The sequence below is a fragment of the Microtus pennsylvanicus genome, chromosome 5, assembly GCF_037038515.1.
Source record: "Microtus pennsylvanicus isolate mMicPen1 chromosome 5, mMicPen1.hap1, whole genome shotgun sequence".
NCBI classification, from domain to species: Eukaryota; Metazoa; Chordata; class Mammalia; order Rodentia; family Cricetidae; genus Microtus; species Microtus pennsylvanicus.
This window is the reverse complement of record NC_134583.1, coordinates 113,744,165-113,760,387: the sequence shown is the minus strand read 5'-3', so window position 1 is coordinate 113,760,387 and position 16,223 is coordinate 113,744,165. Positions and strand designations below refer to the sequence as shown.

Below are 16,223 nucleotides of genomic sequence, written 5' to 3'. Positions count from 1 at the left end.
GCCTTAGGGAGAGGAATGCCATTCCCTGAAGATGTGGTCCAGCTATGTCCTATAATCTATCCAGGGTCTTTAACGGGGTTCTTGCCTTGAATTCCTGTCTGGGCTTCCCTCAGCAATAGACTGTAACTTGTTAGCTATATAGACCCTCAAGCCTGTGTTTTATCCCTGCAACAGGAAGGGAAAAAGGATAAAAGTCAAGATCAAGTGTGTTCCTGTGCAGATATCAGCCATCAAATATAAAAAGAACAGACACTTCAGGCTGCAAAATAATTAATGCCACTCTTTATTAGTAGTACTTAAGTCTAAGACAGTGAGAGTAGAGTAAAATTTTTATTCAACCAGAACACTGCTCAATGTTCTATCATGTGTTATTTATTAACAAATAAATTCAAATGCTGTCTACTGGTGGACGTAAGTGCATACAAAACCCTTTAATATTTAAAATAACAGGGAACATTGTTACAGCTGTTAGAACATTCAGTTTTAAGAACCTATTAAGCTAATACATTTTGATTGCTGAAAAATGTTCCTATATACTTATAAGCAAACCAATGCCGATAGAGAATCATTTCTACCCCAGAGGCGGTTGCCAGCCTCACGATGGGCCAATCGCCTCTCTGCTGCAGCACATCAACCTTAATGTTTAGGCCATTGCAGATCTACCGAGGAAACACCTGTCATCAGTTTCCTGATGTTCCTGAGTATTTTTCAGAGTTCAAAGAAGCTTTTCTATTCCTTGGTTTGCAACATTTCTAATGGAGGAAAGAATTCTCCCTCCAGTACCCATGCCATTTCCTACCACCAGGCCTCAGTTACCAAGTTATTCTCCCACCCAGTGTCCTTCTTAAGTTTCCACTTAAGTTTGAAATAAATATTTATTTCAATTGTCACTATGGTAGACAGACTCCCCTTATTTTCATGCAGCTCCACCCTCGTAGGGAGAGCAGAGTTGAGAAGTCTCCCCATGTGCCTCCCACAAGTCTGGCAATGTAATCGTCTGACTCTATTAGTTTGCACAGATACGGCCCTTCTTACTTTCTCTGTCCTCAGTTTCCAGATTAGGTCGCCATCTGAGTTAATGTTGCAATCGAACTCATGTTTATAGGACACTGTAAATTGATGACTGGCTGGTAAATTGGAGGAAGGATTTTGTTTATCAGCTTCTGTTGTTTTTGTTTGTTTTTAGATCTGGAACTCACCATTCAGTTTCTATTTTGAGCTCAACTAATATTGAGCACTATTTTGTGAGCTTTGAAATTATACAGTAAAACAAAATCCCTAGCTTCCGTGCTTTAGAAATGTGTGCTGATAGTGGCTATATAGGCATGTACAATCCAAACTAACAAGATAATGTACATAATCATTAAATATTTACATGGATAATTCTCACCACCCTCCACCACCCATTCCAGGTCATGCTCAGACTAACTTCAAACTCATGGTAATCCTCCTGTCTCAGCTCCCAAGTGCTGGAATTATTGTCTTGAGCAACTGCCCCTAGCTCTTGAGTTTTTTGATGGGCACTGTTATCTATATAGAACAAGACTGTACAATTGGTAAAATAACTCAAGGATGGAAAACTCACCCATTTGAGGAATTTGGCTGCTTTGCATAAATACAGAAACAGACCCAAGGGAAGCATCCAAAGAAGGTGATGAAAGAATTGCTACCATGGGAACTATTTCTAAGAAATAAAAAGCAACCTAGGCTGTTTGCCAGGCTCTTGTGTCTATGGCTCCAACTGGTTCCTCTCTCAAAGCTCTCTCTGATCCAGCAATTCAGAAGGGTTCCTGTCCACGAAGTTGTTAATTACATTGAATGGCAACTTGGTAAGGGTTTCAGTTTCCTGCCAGCAGTAGCACTGCAGGCACCCTGTCACCCCTACTGGTCCCCATTTTCATGCAAAGATGCTGAAGGAGCAGCCTTCTCAGCATCCAGCACCCTCTCAGCTTCTTTAGCAGCTTGCTTGCCTTCTTCATGCAACTCCCGAAGAAACACCAAGATGTACAAGGCCTCAGAATCAAATTCATTTTCAGAAAGTCGCCTTAGGGCAATTTCTTGAAGTTTGCTTATCATTTTTCCTTTAGTCTCCGTCTTCCGCCTTATTTTCACACCCTCCATAAAATGATGGATGGCCTTTTCTTCACACTTCATTTGAAACAACTGGAAATTGCCATACTGTAGGTGGAGCAACTGTTTAAGGCCTGGACTGAGATCCTTCTTGAATTCCTTCTGGAAGTAATAATTGGCTTCTTCATACTGGTTTGCCATGGTATAAAGCCTAGCTAGGTAGCTACAGGAATTTTTCAGCATCTCCTTGGTCTTCTCTGCTTTCCTTAAATATTTAATCGCCTGTTTTGTTAGTTCCTCAAACTTCTTTTGATTCTCATTAAATGCAGTTTCTCTTCTATGAAATATTTCAAGGACTTTTGACCTGTAGCAGCACCCAATATAGTAATTCACATAGGCATTGTTTGGCAGGTATTCTAAAGCCTTTGTAAGCAGCTGCATAGCTCTGACCCTGTCATTTGTCTTGTAATAAAACTTGGCTGCACTGAGCAGCACATCTGTCGCACCTGAAGCTTTCCTTAAGGCTTCTTCAACTAGTTTCTGTCCTTGGGTTTTAGGCACTCCCTCAAGCTTCAGTGCCCTGAGGACCTTAAGATAAGGGTGGTCAGGAGATAATCTAATAGCTTGTTTCAAGGAACCAATAGAGTCCTGCTGTGCTGGCCAGTAGTCCAGACGGTAGCATGCCATGGCCCATCCAGAGGTGAATTCTGGGTTCTTTGGGTCCTTTTCCAGAGCCTTCTCAAAACACACCTTCACTCTCTCATTTTGGTTATGGGTGCACTTTAATCGGGCCCACCCTTCCTCACAGTCAAGCTCAGGACTCTCGATCCTATAGGGACTGGAAAACTTCTCACAGACCCCTCTCACCTTATCAAGATAAGCCTGTGCTTTTGAGAGTTGGCCCGTGTGACTGTAAACCCAAGCGTAGTTTCCCCAGGTGACCAGACTTCTGATTTCTACTTGGTCAGGATACTGTTGCTGAATGAAACGTTCAGCATCCTCTAAACACTTCAGCGCTGCCTCGTTTTGGCCTCTGAGGTGGTTGATATAGGCCTGGATGTTGCGCATCGTGGCTTTACACTCACTGTTCTGAAATTCAACCTTGTTAAACACCCTGTTCTCAAACTCATCCACGGTCTCCTCTCTCTCTTTCAAGTTCCAGGTGAAATGGCATTTTAGCTGCTGGAGCCTGCTCTCCAAGGATTTCTCTATGGTTGTGCTGTGGGACAAAAAAAAAAAAAAAAAAAGAAACAGTCATTTGGGAGACAACACACGTTCATCTGTCAAGGAGTGGGATCACAGCAAATATTCCTTTCCTTCTAAGGAGAGTTCATCCAAACATAACCAAGGCACACGCTTCCCTTTCTTTTATTTCAGTATTTGTCATATGTTGATTGCCTTTTGGGTGGGCTACTCAGTCTAGGGGTTGTAACCCACCCTGCAATCAGTTATTCCAGGGTCCCGGAGAGGCACTACCTGGAAGATATGGGCTAGGAGACAGGGAGGAGGGTAAGCAGGCTTTTGTGTCAAAGCCTCCATTTATTAGAGATGGGGGACAACTTATATAGAGTAAAGAGTTGGGGGATGGGCACAGGGGCTTGGGCTCTTGCCGCGTGGTTCACGTTGGTCACGTGGTCCTAGTTGGTCACGTAGGCAGGAGGTTACCTTCGGTCAGGTCACCTAGGCCAAGAAGTCACAACTAGGAGATGACACACCTAGTTCTTTAGATAGTTTGGAATGTGGGGTGGGTTCTGCTAACAGATAGCTCTCAGTAACAGCCAATTTGGATTCCTAACACAATTATGGGTGTGGGGTTCTCTGCAGACTCCCCAGGGTGACGGTTCCTGCAATGATTTTAGGAGGAAATTGGCTCCTGACAGTCATATGTCTGAATTACTTATAATGATACAAGAGTTTGCTCATTTTAGGCAGAAACACTGACAGAAGGAAGTGAATTAGTCCTAGATGGTGTTTGGGTTTCCTAGAAAAACTGTTTCTGTTAGCTAGCTCCCGCCTTTGTGTTGGAGGGTCTGTGAACCGCAGTACAGCTTCAGTATTATTCCTGGAGCTTTGTGTTTAGAGATAGTAACTGAATTTCTTCTTACAAAATTCCACCACAATTCTTCACAGACCTTGAAAGAACAAAACTCAACTTCATATGGAAAACAAAAAACCCAGAGTAGTTTCAACAATCCTTACAAGAATGGTTCGTCCAGAGGCATCACCATACCTGACTTCAAACTCTACTATAGAGCTATAGTTACAAAAATAGCTTTCTATTGATATAAAAACACATACATGGACCAATGGAATCGAATCGAAGACCCTGACATTAATCCACACACCTATAAACACTTGTTTGTTTGTTTTTTAATAAAGACAGCAACATAGTACAGTGGAAAAAAGAAAGCATCTTTAACAAATGGAGCTTGCATAACTGGATGTCAACATGTATTAGATTACAAATAGATGCATAACTATCGCCATGTGCAAAACTCAAGTCCAAATGGATCAACAACCTCTACATAAATCCAGTTAAACTGAACCTGATAGAAGAGAAAGTGGAGAATAGCCTTGAACTCACTGGCACAGGAGACTACTCCCTAAATAAAACACCAGTATCACAGACACAGAGAAGAATAGTCAATAAATGGGACTTTTTGAAATGGAAAATCTTCTGTAAGGCAAAGAACATGGTAAATAAGACAGTACGACAGCTTACAGAATGGGTAAAGATCTTCAGGAACCCTACACCTGACAGAGGGCTGATCTCTAAAATATATAAAGAATATCAGAAAATGGGGGCTGGAGAGATGGCTCAGAGGTTAAGAGCTGTGCCTGCTCTTCCAGAGGTCCTGAGTTCAATTCCCAGCAACCACATGGTGGCTCACAACCATCTGTAATGAGGTCTGGTGCCCTCTTCTGGCCAGCAGGCATACACACAGACAGAATATTGTATACATAATAAATAAATAAATATTAAAAAAAAGAATATCAGAAAGAACTAGATATCAAAATAGAAAATAATCCAATTGAAAAATCGGGTACAGAGCTAAACAGAATTCTCATTAGAAGAATCTCAAATGCCCGAAAAACATTTGAGGAATTGGTCAACATTCTTAATCATCAGGGAAATGCAAATCAAAATGACTCTGAGATACAATCTTATACCTGTCAGAATGACTAAGATCAAAAATACTGAGGACTTCTTATGCTGGAGAGGATATGAAGTCAGGAGAACATTCCTTCACTGGGAATGCAAACTTGCACAGCCACTTTGGAAATCAGTATGGCAGTTTTTCACAAAAGTGGGAATCAATCTACCTCAACACCTGGCAATACCACTCCTGGGCATATATACCCAAAGGATACTCAATCATACTGTAAGGACTTTTGCTCAACAATGTTCATAGTAGCAATATTCAAAATAGTCAGAAACTGGAAACAACCTGGATGCCCCTCAACTGAAGCATGGATGGGTATAGGAGGTACTTCTGTACATGCGTTGCTTTGATTGGTTAATGAATAAAGAAACTACCTTGGCCTTTTGATGGGGCAGAACTTAGGTAAACAGGGAAAACAGAACTGAATGCTGGGAGGATAAGGGCAGAGTCAGAGAAACGATGGATCCTCCACCTAAGATAGACACTGGATAGAATCTCTGGTAAGCCACTGCCATGTGGCGATACACAGATTAATGGAGATCGGTTAAATTAATATATAAGAGTTAGCCAATAAGACGTTACAGCTAATGGCCAAGCAGTGTTTTATTTAATACAGTTTCTATGTGGTTATTTCAGGTGTAAGCTAGCTGAGCTGCTGGGACAAACAAGTGGGCTCCTCCTTCCTAAAAATGGATAAGAAAATGTGGTATATTTGCACAATGGAGTATTACTTAGGTGTAAAATACTATGACATCATGAAATAGAACTAGACAGGCAAAAGGATGGAACTAGAAAAAAAACATTCTTAGTGAGGTAACCCAGATTCAGATAGAGAAACAAAGTATGTACTCACTCGTAAGTGGATTTGTGACATAAAGCTAAGGGTAACAGAGCACAATCCTCAGTTCCAGCGGTTAGGTAACAAGAAAGACCCTAATAGGTACACATGGATTTCCCTGGGAAGGGGAAGTAGACGAGTAATTCCTGGGTAAACTGCAGGCAAGGGTATACGGTAACAGGGAGAGGATGGGTGATGAGAACATGAGAGAAAGGGATGGTTGAGGGGGGAGAGGGTTGGAAAGAGAGAGCAATGAAAGAGAGATCTTGATAGACAGAGCTACTATGGGGTAAGGGAGAAAGTTGGTGCTAGAGAAATTCCCAAGAATCCACAAAAATGACCTTAGCTAATACTTCCAGCTAATACCATTCAAGAGAATGCCCAAACTGGTCTTCCTCTCTAATCAGATTGGTGAATATGTCAACTATCATCATAGAGCCTTCATCCAGTAGGAACTAGACCCAGGTTTCTACAACCAAGCACCAAGCCAAGCTCCAGGAATCTAATCAAAGAGAAAAAGGAGGGAATATATGAACAAGGGAGGTCAAGATCATAATGGAGAAATCTAAAGAGACAGCAGAACCAAGCTTATGGATACTCAAAAACTCTAGACTGACAGCTGTGGAACTTCCCTGGGACCAAACTAGGCCCTCCATTGTGGGAGACAGTGGTGAAACTTAGACTATGTGAGGGACCCCTGGAAGTAGGAGGACTAGGATCAGTCCCTGGTGCATGAGCTAGCTTCTTGGAGCCCATTCTTGATGTGGGAGTGATTTCTTATTAATAAAGAAACTGCTTAGACCCATTTGATAGGCCAACCCTTAGGTAGGCGGAGTAAACAGAATGGAATGCTGGGAGAAAGAAGCTGAGTCAAGGAGTCGCCATGGTTCTCCCACTCCAGACAGACGCAGGTTAAGATCATTCCTGGTAAGCCAGCTTGTGGGCTACACAGATTAATAGAAATGGGTTAGATCAATATGTAAAAGCTAGCCAATAAGAAACTGAAACTAATGGGTCAGGCAGTGTTTAAAAGAATACAGTTTCTGTGTAATTATTTCGTGTAAAGCTAGCCGTTCAGGTGGCCGGGTGCGGGGACTCAGCCCGCCGCTCCTACTACTACAGAGTGGCACCCAACGTGCTAATGAACTCCACGTAAAACCTGAGAGGGCTTAAAAAGGAGAGAGAGAGAGAGAGAAGAGAGAGAGAGAGAGAGAGAGAGAGAGAGAGAGAGAGAGAGAGAGAGAGAGAATTTAAGACAGCTTTTTGCTGTTTGTGGGTTGCGCGCCGCAAAGAAATTGTCCTGACTCAGCAGCAGGAAAAAACTGGCTGTTTTAAAATGCCAGCTTTCTGGGCTGTGCCGCCATTGCGATCTCTGTCTGGTCCCTGTGGGAGACAGAGCTTTTGAATGGAGCATTTGGAGTAAAGCTCTACGGCTTGGTTGATGGCAATGTGGACTGCTGTGTGCCTGGAACTGTGTGTGGCTCAGGGGCACCAAATGGCTCTGAGGCAGGAGCTGCTCAGCTCCACCATGCTGAACTGTGCTGGTCTCAGGTAGGAACTACCGTAATTACCATAAAAACAGCGCAGTTAAGGTTTAGACTGGGCAGGAAACAGGCTGTACCTTATTACCGTATTACCTGTACATGGTGCAACTTAAGTTTTTAAGAACTGCTTAACATTTTAAGAAATGCTCCTGGATAATAAAAAAATGTTACAGCTTCACAATAAAACAGATTCAGACATAAAAGACCATACTGTTGGATGAATGTACGTAGGCTTGAGAGAGAGAAAAAAAGAATATAGAGAATAAAGTTAATGGTTTAAAAAAAAAGGTAAAGTCTTTAAAGAGACAGAGTACAGATAGTTAAGAGATTAAAAGAAATAAAGAAAAATAAGCCACGTAAAAATGAAAAATTCACAGAGAGTCTGGATTATGTACATTGTGCTTTCTTTAAAATTTTTGACTCTAAAGGAGCTAAGTACAGAGAGACATTTCATTACATGGGCTGCCAAGCTAAACCAGAATGGATATAAGGGTATTACGATTTCAAAATTTGGGTCTAAGAATATGATGCTTTGGAGAGGGTCTTCTTTTGTTTTCACAGAAGACCAGACCCTGTGGATTTCTTCTATTACAATTTGGTATGATAGACCACGCCCTCCTGAAAGGTTGTTGTGACATCTTCAAAAAATTGCTTCGCTCAACTGCCAACTGAGATGAAACTAGCACACAGGTTATACCATGAAAGATCTAATTAACGACGCCCCCATTCAGCAGAAAGCAGTTTGGAGAGAAAAAACTGCGCCCATATTCCCAAAAATTGTTTATAAATGTTCTTTTACATTTAAAGGGGGATATGATATAGGTATAAATAATTTGCATTGGTATGGATTTTAAGGTCAATTTTGTTATATGTATATGTATTTTTGATCTTGAATAAGGTGTGATTGTGTAGTTCATTTTTAAAATGTAATGTATAATTAGGAAATATAGGTTGTTGATGGACAATCATAAATAATAGTCAAGTTTGTAGTCATGTTACTTAGATTTTCTAGATATATAGAGATATATTTCAGATAGGCATTCTTCATATCTCTCAAAGGCTACAGAATATGGCATTTAAAATATTTTAATAACTTAGGACTTTTCATGACAATGAGACATGTCTGCTCCTGGCGGCACCAATCTACTTCGAGAGGAAGATGGGCATCGAAGAGGATCCTTATGGAGTTTGATAGCCATTTGGGCAAGAAACTGCTCTTGCCTGGACTGTTGCATAAAATGGACACAGAGAACCCGCAGAGAGAGGACTGCTGAACTTACCTAAAGGTGAGACGGTCTTTTGGGGTTCATGACTCATGAAAGAGTCTGTGAGACATTCTGCAGGACACAGCAGATAGTGACTGAACTGTCTTTGAAATTGCCTGCTTCATGGAAATGTCTGCTGAAGGCTAAAGATGGATGCCCCAATGGTACAGAGGAACTTTGGATGACTGTACAGGCAGCGAGATGTCTCTGTCATTTTCTTGTTTACTTAGGTAATATTATATCCTTCTGGAGTCTTTGATGGAGTTGAAGAATGGATAGGTAGTTATAGTTTTCCATTGTTATGATAAAAGATAAAATAGATATAAATATTGTAACTGTGATTCTTGCTTAATAACTGTTTTGCTATATGTAATTTTATTATGTTAAAATTAAAGCCTTTCTTTTTTGTTTAAACAGAAAAAGGGGAAATGATGTGGGAGTGATTTCTTATTAATAAAGAAACTGCCTAGACCCATTTGATAGGCCAACCCTTAGGTAGGCGGAGTAAACAGAATGGAATGCTGGGAGAAAGAAGCTGAGTCAAGGAGTCGCCATGGTTCTCCCACTCCAGACAGACGAAGGTTAAGATCATTCCTGGTAAGCCAGCTTGTGGGCTACACAGATTAATAGAAATGGGTTAGATCAATATGTAAAAGCTAGCCAATAAAAAACTGAAACTAATGGGTCAGGCAGTGTTTAAAAGAATACAGTTTCCGTGTAATTATTTCGTGTAAAGCTAGCCGTTCAGGCGGCCGGGTGCGGGGACTCAGCCCGCCGCTCCTACTACTACACATTCTCTATGGTGGGATGCCTTGCTCAGCCTTAATGCAGAGGGAAGGGGCTTGGTCTTGCCCCAACTCAATATAGCAGACTCTGTTGACTCCCATTGGGAGCCCTTACCCGTTGGGAGGAATGCTGGGGAGAGGTGAGGGGTGGGAGGAGGGGTGCAACAGAGAACTATGGTTGAATGTAAACTGAAATTTAAAAAATAAATTTAAAAAAATCACTTCTTTACTCTTAACTTCTTATCCACCATTGAAATTTGAAAATCTTAACTACATGTTTGTATTCTATTGACATTCACAGAGATGAGTTTAAATTCTCTGTTATCTTAGAAACTCAAATCCACTTTATTTCTTTCAGTTCTCTTCTAAAAGCCAATTGTTTTCTATTTCCCATTATTCTAAATTTTAAAAAAATTTAAGAAAGAATGATTTATTTTGATTTGTGATATAAAAGGGTTCTGTCCATCTTGACAGAGAAGGATTGGTGGATTCTATGACAGCAAAAGCATGTGACTGGACCTCCTCACTTCCCAGGGAATCAGGAAGCAAAGAGTAGGGATTGTGGGACTCATCTGTTTCTTTTCTTTATCTACAAGATTTTTAAGAAGTAGGTGTGTATGTCTATGTAGGGGTATGAGCATGCCAGTGTGATGTCCACAGAGGCCAGCAGAGGGCACTGTATTCGCTGGAATTGGAACTACAGTTAGTTGTCAGTCATCTGATATGGGATCAGGGAACAGATCTCTACTCCTCTAGAAGGGCAGTATTTGTTTGTAATTGCCAATCTGTCTCTCCATCCCCACTCCAATTTTTAATATACCTTTAATGTGCTTTCTTTATTTAGTCTAGCTTCTTGAAATTTTATCACATTAGTTGTGTCTTTCATTTAAATATTTTTACTCTCTTCTGCTGTTGGATTACTCTGCTAACCATTTATTGTTAAAAGATAGTTACTACCTTTGTTTTAAATTCTTTTATTTTACATCTTTGCATTGGATGCCCTTCCCCTGCCTTCTTCTCTTTGTTTCATTGCCCTCATTCCTGTCTCAAAGCCTCCATGTGATGTGTTCCCACTTTCACTTTATGTTGCATGTGCTCTGGTACATCCCTCCCCCTCTCTTTTATATCACATGTGCTCTGGTGCCTCCCTTCCCCTCTCTTTTATATCACATGTACCCTGGTGCCTTCCTTTCCCTCTCTTTTATATCATATGTGCTCTGGTGCCTCCCTCCCCCTCTCTTTTATATCATACGTGTTCTGGAACACTCGCTCTCCCTACTCTCTTTTAATGCCTCTTTTCTGTCTTTTCCTGATCCTGACTCTATTTCTAGTTCCCTGACATCTACACACATTCATATAATTACACATTTGTAAAGCTAAGATTTACAAATGAGAAACGGGAGAGAACATGCAATGTTTGCCATTCTGAACCTGGATTTTCTTACTTAATATTTTCTAGTTCCATCCATTTCCCTGCAAATTGCATAATATCATTTTGTTCTTTAATAAAGCATTTTTTTTGTTGGGTGCATGGCAGCCTGGGCACAACATTATGGGGCCCAGGCCCTGTCGAACCCAGGGAAGCCTGTCCACACATGGGGCCCAGGCCACATAGCTGCCATGGCAGGTAGTACCTGGTTCCAGGAAAAGCCATAACATGACACCACCCAGAAGCAAAGCATCCAAAAAAAATTCCTAACACTCCAACCGTTGTAGATGGATTGTGTTTCGCCAGGACACACCTGGACAAATGTCAGCCAATCAGGGGTCCTGAGCCTTAGAAATCCTTCTCTACCTTTGCTACTGTCAGGAGCCAATTTCCTCCTAAAATCATTACAGGAACCATCACCCTGGGGAGTCTGCAGAGAACCCCACACCCCTAATTGTGTTAAGAATGGTTCTATTGACAGAGCCTACCCCACACCCAAATTGGCTGTTAATGAGAGCTATCTGTTAGCGGAACCCACCCCGCATTCTAAACTATCTAGAGAACTAGGTGTGTCAACTTCCAGGCCTACTGTGACTTGACCGAAGATAACCTCCTGCCTACGTGACCAACTCGGACCATGTGACCAACGTGAACCACGCGGCAAGAGCCCAGAACCCTGTGCCCATCCCCCAACTCCTTACCCTATAAAAGGTTGTATCTCGTCCCTAATAAACGGAGGCTTTGACAAACTTTGCACGGCCTTCTTCCTGTCTCCTAGCCCATATCTTCCAGGTAGTGCCTCTCCGTGACCCTGGAATAACTGAACTGCCAGGCGGGCTACTAACCCTAGACTAAGTAGCCCGCCAAGGCAATCGACATGCTACTATAAAAACCCAACCCCAACTAAATGCGGGGCTCTCTGATCATTCCAATATATTGGACACTTGGAGAGTTGGAATTTGCAAACTTGTGTAAGAATAAAAGCTCTTTGCTTTTACATACAGGACTCAGGGTCCTAGTTGGTTTGGGGGGGGGACATGTGATCTGGGCATAACAATATTAATTAAAATATAACTGTATCACTTCCCTCTTTCCCTGTTTTCCCTCCAGCAAATCATGTGTCTCTTCCCTCCAACTTCTCCCATGTTCCCCATCTCTCAAATTAACAGCCTCTTTTTCTTTGAGATTTTTTTTACATATTTTTGGATATATATTCACAAATCTACAAATAGAATCCACTGAGTCCATCCTTTGCTGTTTGTGTGTATGTGGTTTTTGGGCTGAACACTAAGTAACTACTTAGGTAGCTCATTCTTAGGACAGGCTTGTCATTTAATTTTTTCTTTTAATGACTGAATAAAATTCATTGTATGTACAACATCCTCATTATTCATTCATCATTGTTGGACATCTAGATTGAGTCTATTTCCTTGTTCTTGTGAAGAAAAAACATGTTTGTTTGCAGCAAACATTGATGATTTGTAATAAGATTAAAGTACTTTGGGTATCTGCTCATTTTAACTGCTTACATCTTATTTTTAATCATTCTTGATTTTTACCCATTCTACCAACTTTGGGATATCTCATTTATTAATTGTATTATATATGCTAGCAATGTCTCAAATCTTTATTTTACAATAAAATGCAGTCTTCATACCCCTACCCCATTTCTACTTCTTACATTGGTGATGTCTCATTTTGATAGCTTACTCATACTTTCATATTATTATTTTAATTTCCCTTTGAATTTAATTCTCTCAGGTTTATAAATTTTATGCCAGGGATAGGAAGTGTGGCTGCCAGAGAGGCTTATAGGCATTTGGTGCCTTTTCTGTGGCAGAGAACTCTTCTTTTCCCCCTCAGGGTACCATTGTGACTCTTAAAGATTTTTTTCATCCTTTAAGATTCCCTTTAGACCCAGAGACAGAAAAAGAGATAAGCAGGAAACAAACTAACCCAGCACAGAAGCCTCTGGAATATTGTGTATTCTCACTTACTTTTTCCATGCTGTTTATAAATCTGCTATGTATTGTAATATTGCAGTTTCTGACTTGAACACTTGATAGCTGAAAAGCCACATAAAGTGACAAAGATCATATCTAAACCGTACTGACCGTACTCAGCCCCTCTCTTAGGCTTTTCAGCCTTACACCTTGCAACCAAACATGTTTTTTGTTGGGCCAGAGATAGAGTTACCAGATAGAAGACAAAGCTGAGAGGCAGTGTGTGGAAATTCCTTCCTTCCAGTGCTCTCTTTAGTTAGCAATGCTCCTGCAATTCTGAGATTAATCAAGCAATTGCAAGTAAAATTCAGATGAGGGAGAAGCAGCATTAGTAATCTAAGTACATTTTTAAAAGTAAAGAAATCATAAAAGAACACTGTTGAATAATATTTTTATTAGATACTCTCAATTTAATTTTGCAACCGGGCGACAGAGAGAGGAAGAGAGAGAGAGAGAGAAATTCACAAGAACAATTCTCCCAGATCTATCTTTCTAAGAAGTCCCTGCTAGATCAAACAACTCTGTGATGTCAGCTCTCAGCTGCCAGATAAGCAGATCTGGAGGAAGCCACAGGGCATCTCTATGACATAATGACAGCTGTAGAGACAGAGATGTGAAAAGTAAAAACAGGACAGGCCTCTCTTGGGACCTTGGCTGCTTAGGATTTGCATCTGTCATCAAGGCTGACTGCATTCTCCTCACCAGCAGAGAAAGGGAGGGCATACCTCATAGTTGCTGTGCCTCTCAGTTGTGTTGAAGGGCTCAGAGCGGCTGCAGGCAGCTGCAGACAATCGCGTCCTCCGACTCCTAAAGAAGAGCTATAGACCCTTATATATCACCAGCAGATGGTTTCTTTTCCTGTTTCTCTGCAGCTGGCCCCACAGAAGAGAAATCGAAACCAGAAAGTAAAACGGATGTCACTTTTAATGGACAAATGAGTTGAAAGAGAGAAAAAAAAAACCCCAAAAAAACAAAAACAAAGAAGAAAGAAAAGAAAGAAAGAGAGAGAAAGAAAGAAAGGAAGAAAGAAAAAGAGAGAAAGAAAAAGCCAAGCCTTTCAGGGACCAGCTTTGTGCTGTGAGTCAGAAAGTATTGATGTCTTAGATTTGCAACAGAGAGGGTAATCAACCTGGAGAAGGAAACCTTTACCACAGCATCCGGCCTCATTATTGCCTCAATAGTCCATCCTCACTCTCCTCACCCCTATGACCCAGAGGCCACTGTAGGGAACAGTTTCTGTTCCCCAGGAGCAAGGATTTTTCTCTGCTTCATTCACTAAGCTCCTTTCCTTCAAGGATAAGAGCACACTCCGTGGCCTGGCGGAGACTTGAAATGCGGATGTTGACTGAATGGACGCACATTCTGATAGCCACTTACCTACATTTCTAGGCTGTGGCTCCCTGAGGGAAGTGACCTCCTGCCTCTAGAGGCTTTAGTTTCTCCTGTTCTGAACTGGAAACAATACTGCTACCAGATCACCATGGTGATGGGAGGATGAAGTGGGTGAATGAGTGAAATGTTCCAGAATCATGCCTGGCACCTAGGAACTAGTGTAATTAGTAAGCAAAATCGTTAACCAGAATCCAAAAAGGGCAAACTTTAAATATTTGCTTTTCTAGAGACTAAAATGGTTTGACATTCCTTGATCTGTCATGATCACTAACAATATGGAGGCAAATCATGTTTAGGGCACTCTATGTACCCCTGGCTCCCTTGGGACCCGCCCTCTGGGGCAGCATGTGCAAACCCAGGTGTTCAGCAGCTCTCATCTGTGATAAAGAGAAATGTGCTGGCCTTGCCTTTTCCTTATTTATGCTTGTGTTCGTTAATCTTGGCCATCTGCTAGTCTTGGTAAAGCACAGGTCTGCCTCTGTCCGTGGAAGTGTTTCTAGAGACACTGGCAAATGAGAAAGCAAACAAGACGGAAAAGGCCTAACCTGAATGTCAGTAAACATGGCAGAAGAGGGGAAGCTGGCATGAGCACCCATGATGAACCCTACTGGGCCACTTGAATGTTTGTAAAGTACCCTCTCCCAAGAACATTCCACGAAGACTCACATGAAGACTTTTGTTTTTGAAACTTTGAACACTGACTTCCACCAGGAATGATCCAAGTGCCTTCCAGGCCTCAGTCCTTGAATGGGGTGTTATCATTGGTCCCTTTTTTTCTCAGGCATTCAGCAACTTGGCCTGAGCAGCCATTGGCTTTCTGGGCTCTCTACAGAAAGATACTTTGGGACTATATGAGCTCTGAATATGCATGGCCATCTAATACATCCCATAGTATAAACCCTTTACTACTCTTGAAAACAGAATTACAGAATATACAGACCTAAAGGTCCAAAGGTCATAACACAATTCCACATGTGTTTTCCAGGTCACACCAAGACCCACTACTAAAAGTAGATTCTCACCTGCTTCATTTCCTTCTGTCCTCGCTGACAAATCAAAATGTTTAAAGTGATTTTCCACATGAACTTCAGCAGTTAATGTAGCAGTGAACCAGCTTGGCATCTCTGTCTCCTTCATCAGAATGTACTTTAGTTTGATTAAATGTCTTTCGCGAAGGTCCATGTCCCAAAGTCTTGGTTGACAGCTGATGATACTAATGGTTCCAATGAAAGTAATTAGGTCATAATGGCATGTCTCTGAAAGGGATTTGGGGGTCCTAGCCTCTTCCTGTCTCATTCCTTAGGTTCTGGTCACCACATGACAGGAGATTCCTCTGCCCTGTTCTCTCCATTATAATGTGTTTGCTATAGGTCCAAGTGACCAAGTACTGAAACCTCTAACACCGTGAGCCAAGATAAATCTTTTCTCTTTTTAAGTTAGTTGCCTCAGGTATTTTGTTATAATTACAGAAATTTAACTAACACAGAAATAAACTCAGCATTATTTCTTTTGCTGTGGTTCAAATGTATCCCCTGAAGTTCCTGTGAGAAACTTGATCCCCATGTGCCAATGTAGTGAATGGGGCACCTTGTGGGTTGTAGGATGCTGAGTCATAGGAGCCAATGACCCAGCATGAATGGACCAATACTGTTACCATGGCAGCAGGTCTCCCTAGGAGAGCAGTTGCTTCTTTCTGGCTCTTTCCTCTTCTTTGCTTTTCCACCTTGAGATTG

The 16,223-nt window shown here is 41.5% G+C and overlaps 1 protein-coding gene across 1 annotated transcript; it reads right to left on the bottom strand.

Annotated features, from left to right (window-relative positions):
- Positions 1 to 260: 260 nt before the first annotated feature.
- On the bottom strand, positions 261 to 13,971 carry LOC142851182 (interferon-induced protein with tetratricopeptide repeats 2-like). Its single transcript, XM_075975077.1, has 2 exons — positions 13,824 to 13,971; positions 261 to 3,289 (listed from the first exon to the last, which is right to left on the bottom strand). Exons 1-2 carry the CDS (start codon positions 13,826 to 13,828, stop codon positions 1,882 to 1,884), a joined length of 1,413 nt encoding a protein of 470 aa, XP_075831192.1. The 5' UTR covers positions 13,829 to 13,971; the 3' UTR covers positions 261 to 1,881.
- Between the last annotated feature and the right edge of the window lie 2,252 nt (positions 13,972 to 16,223).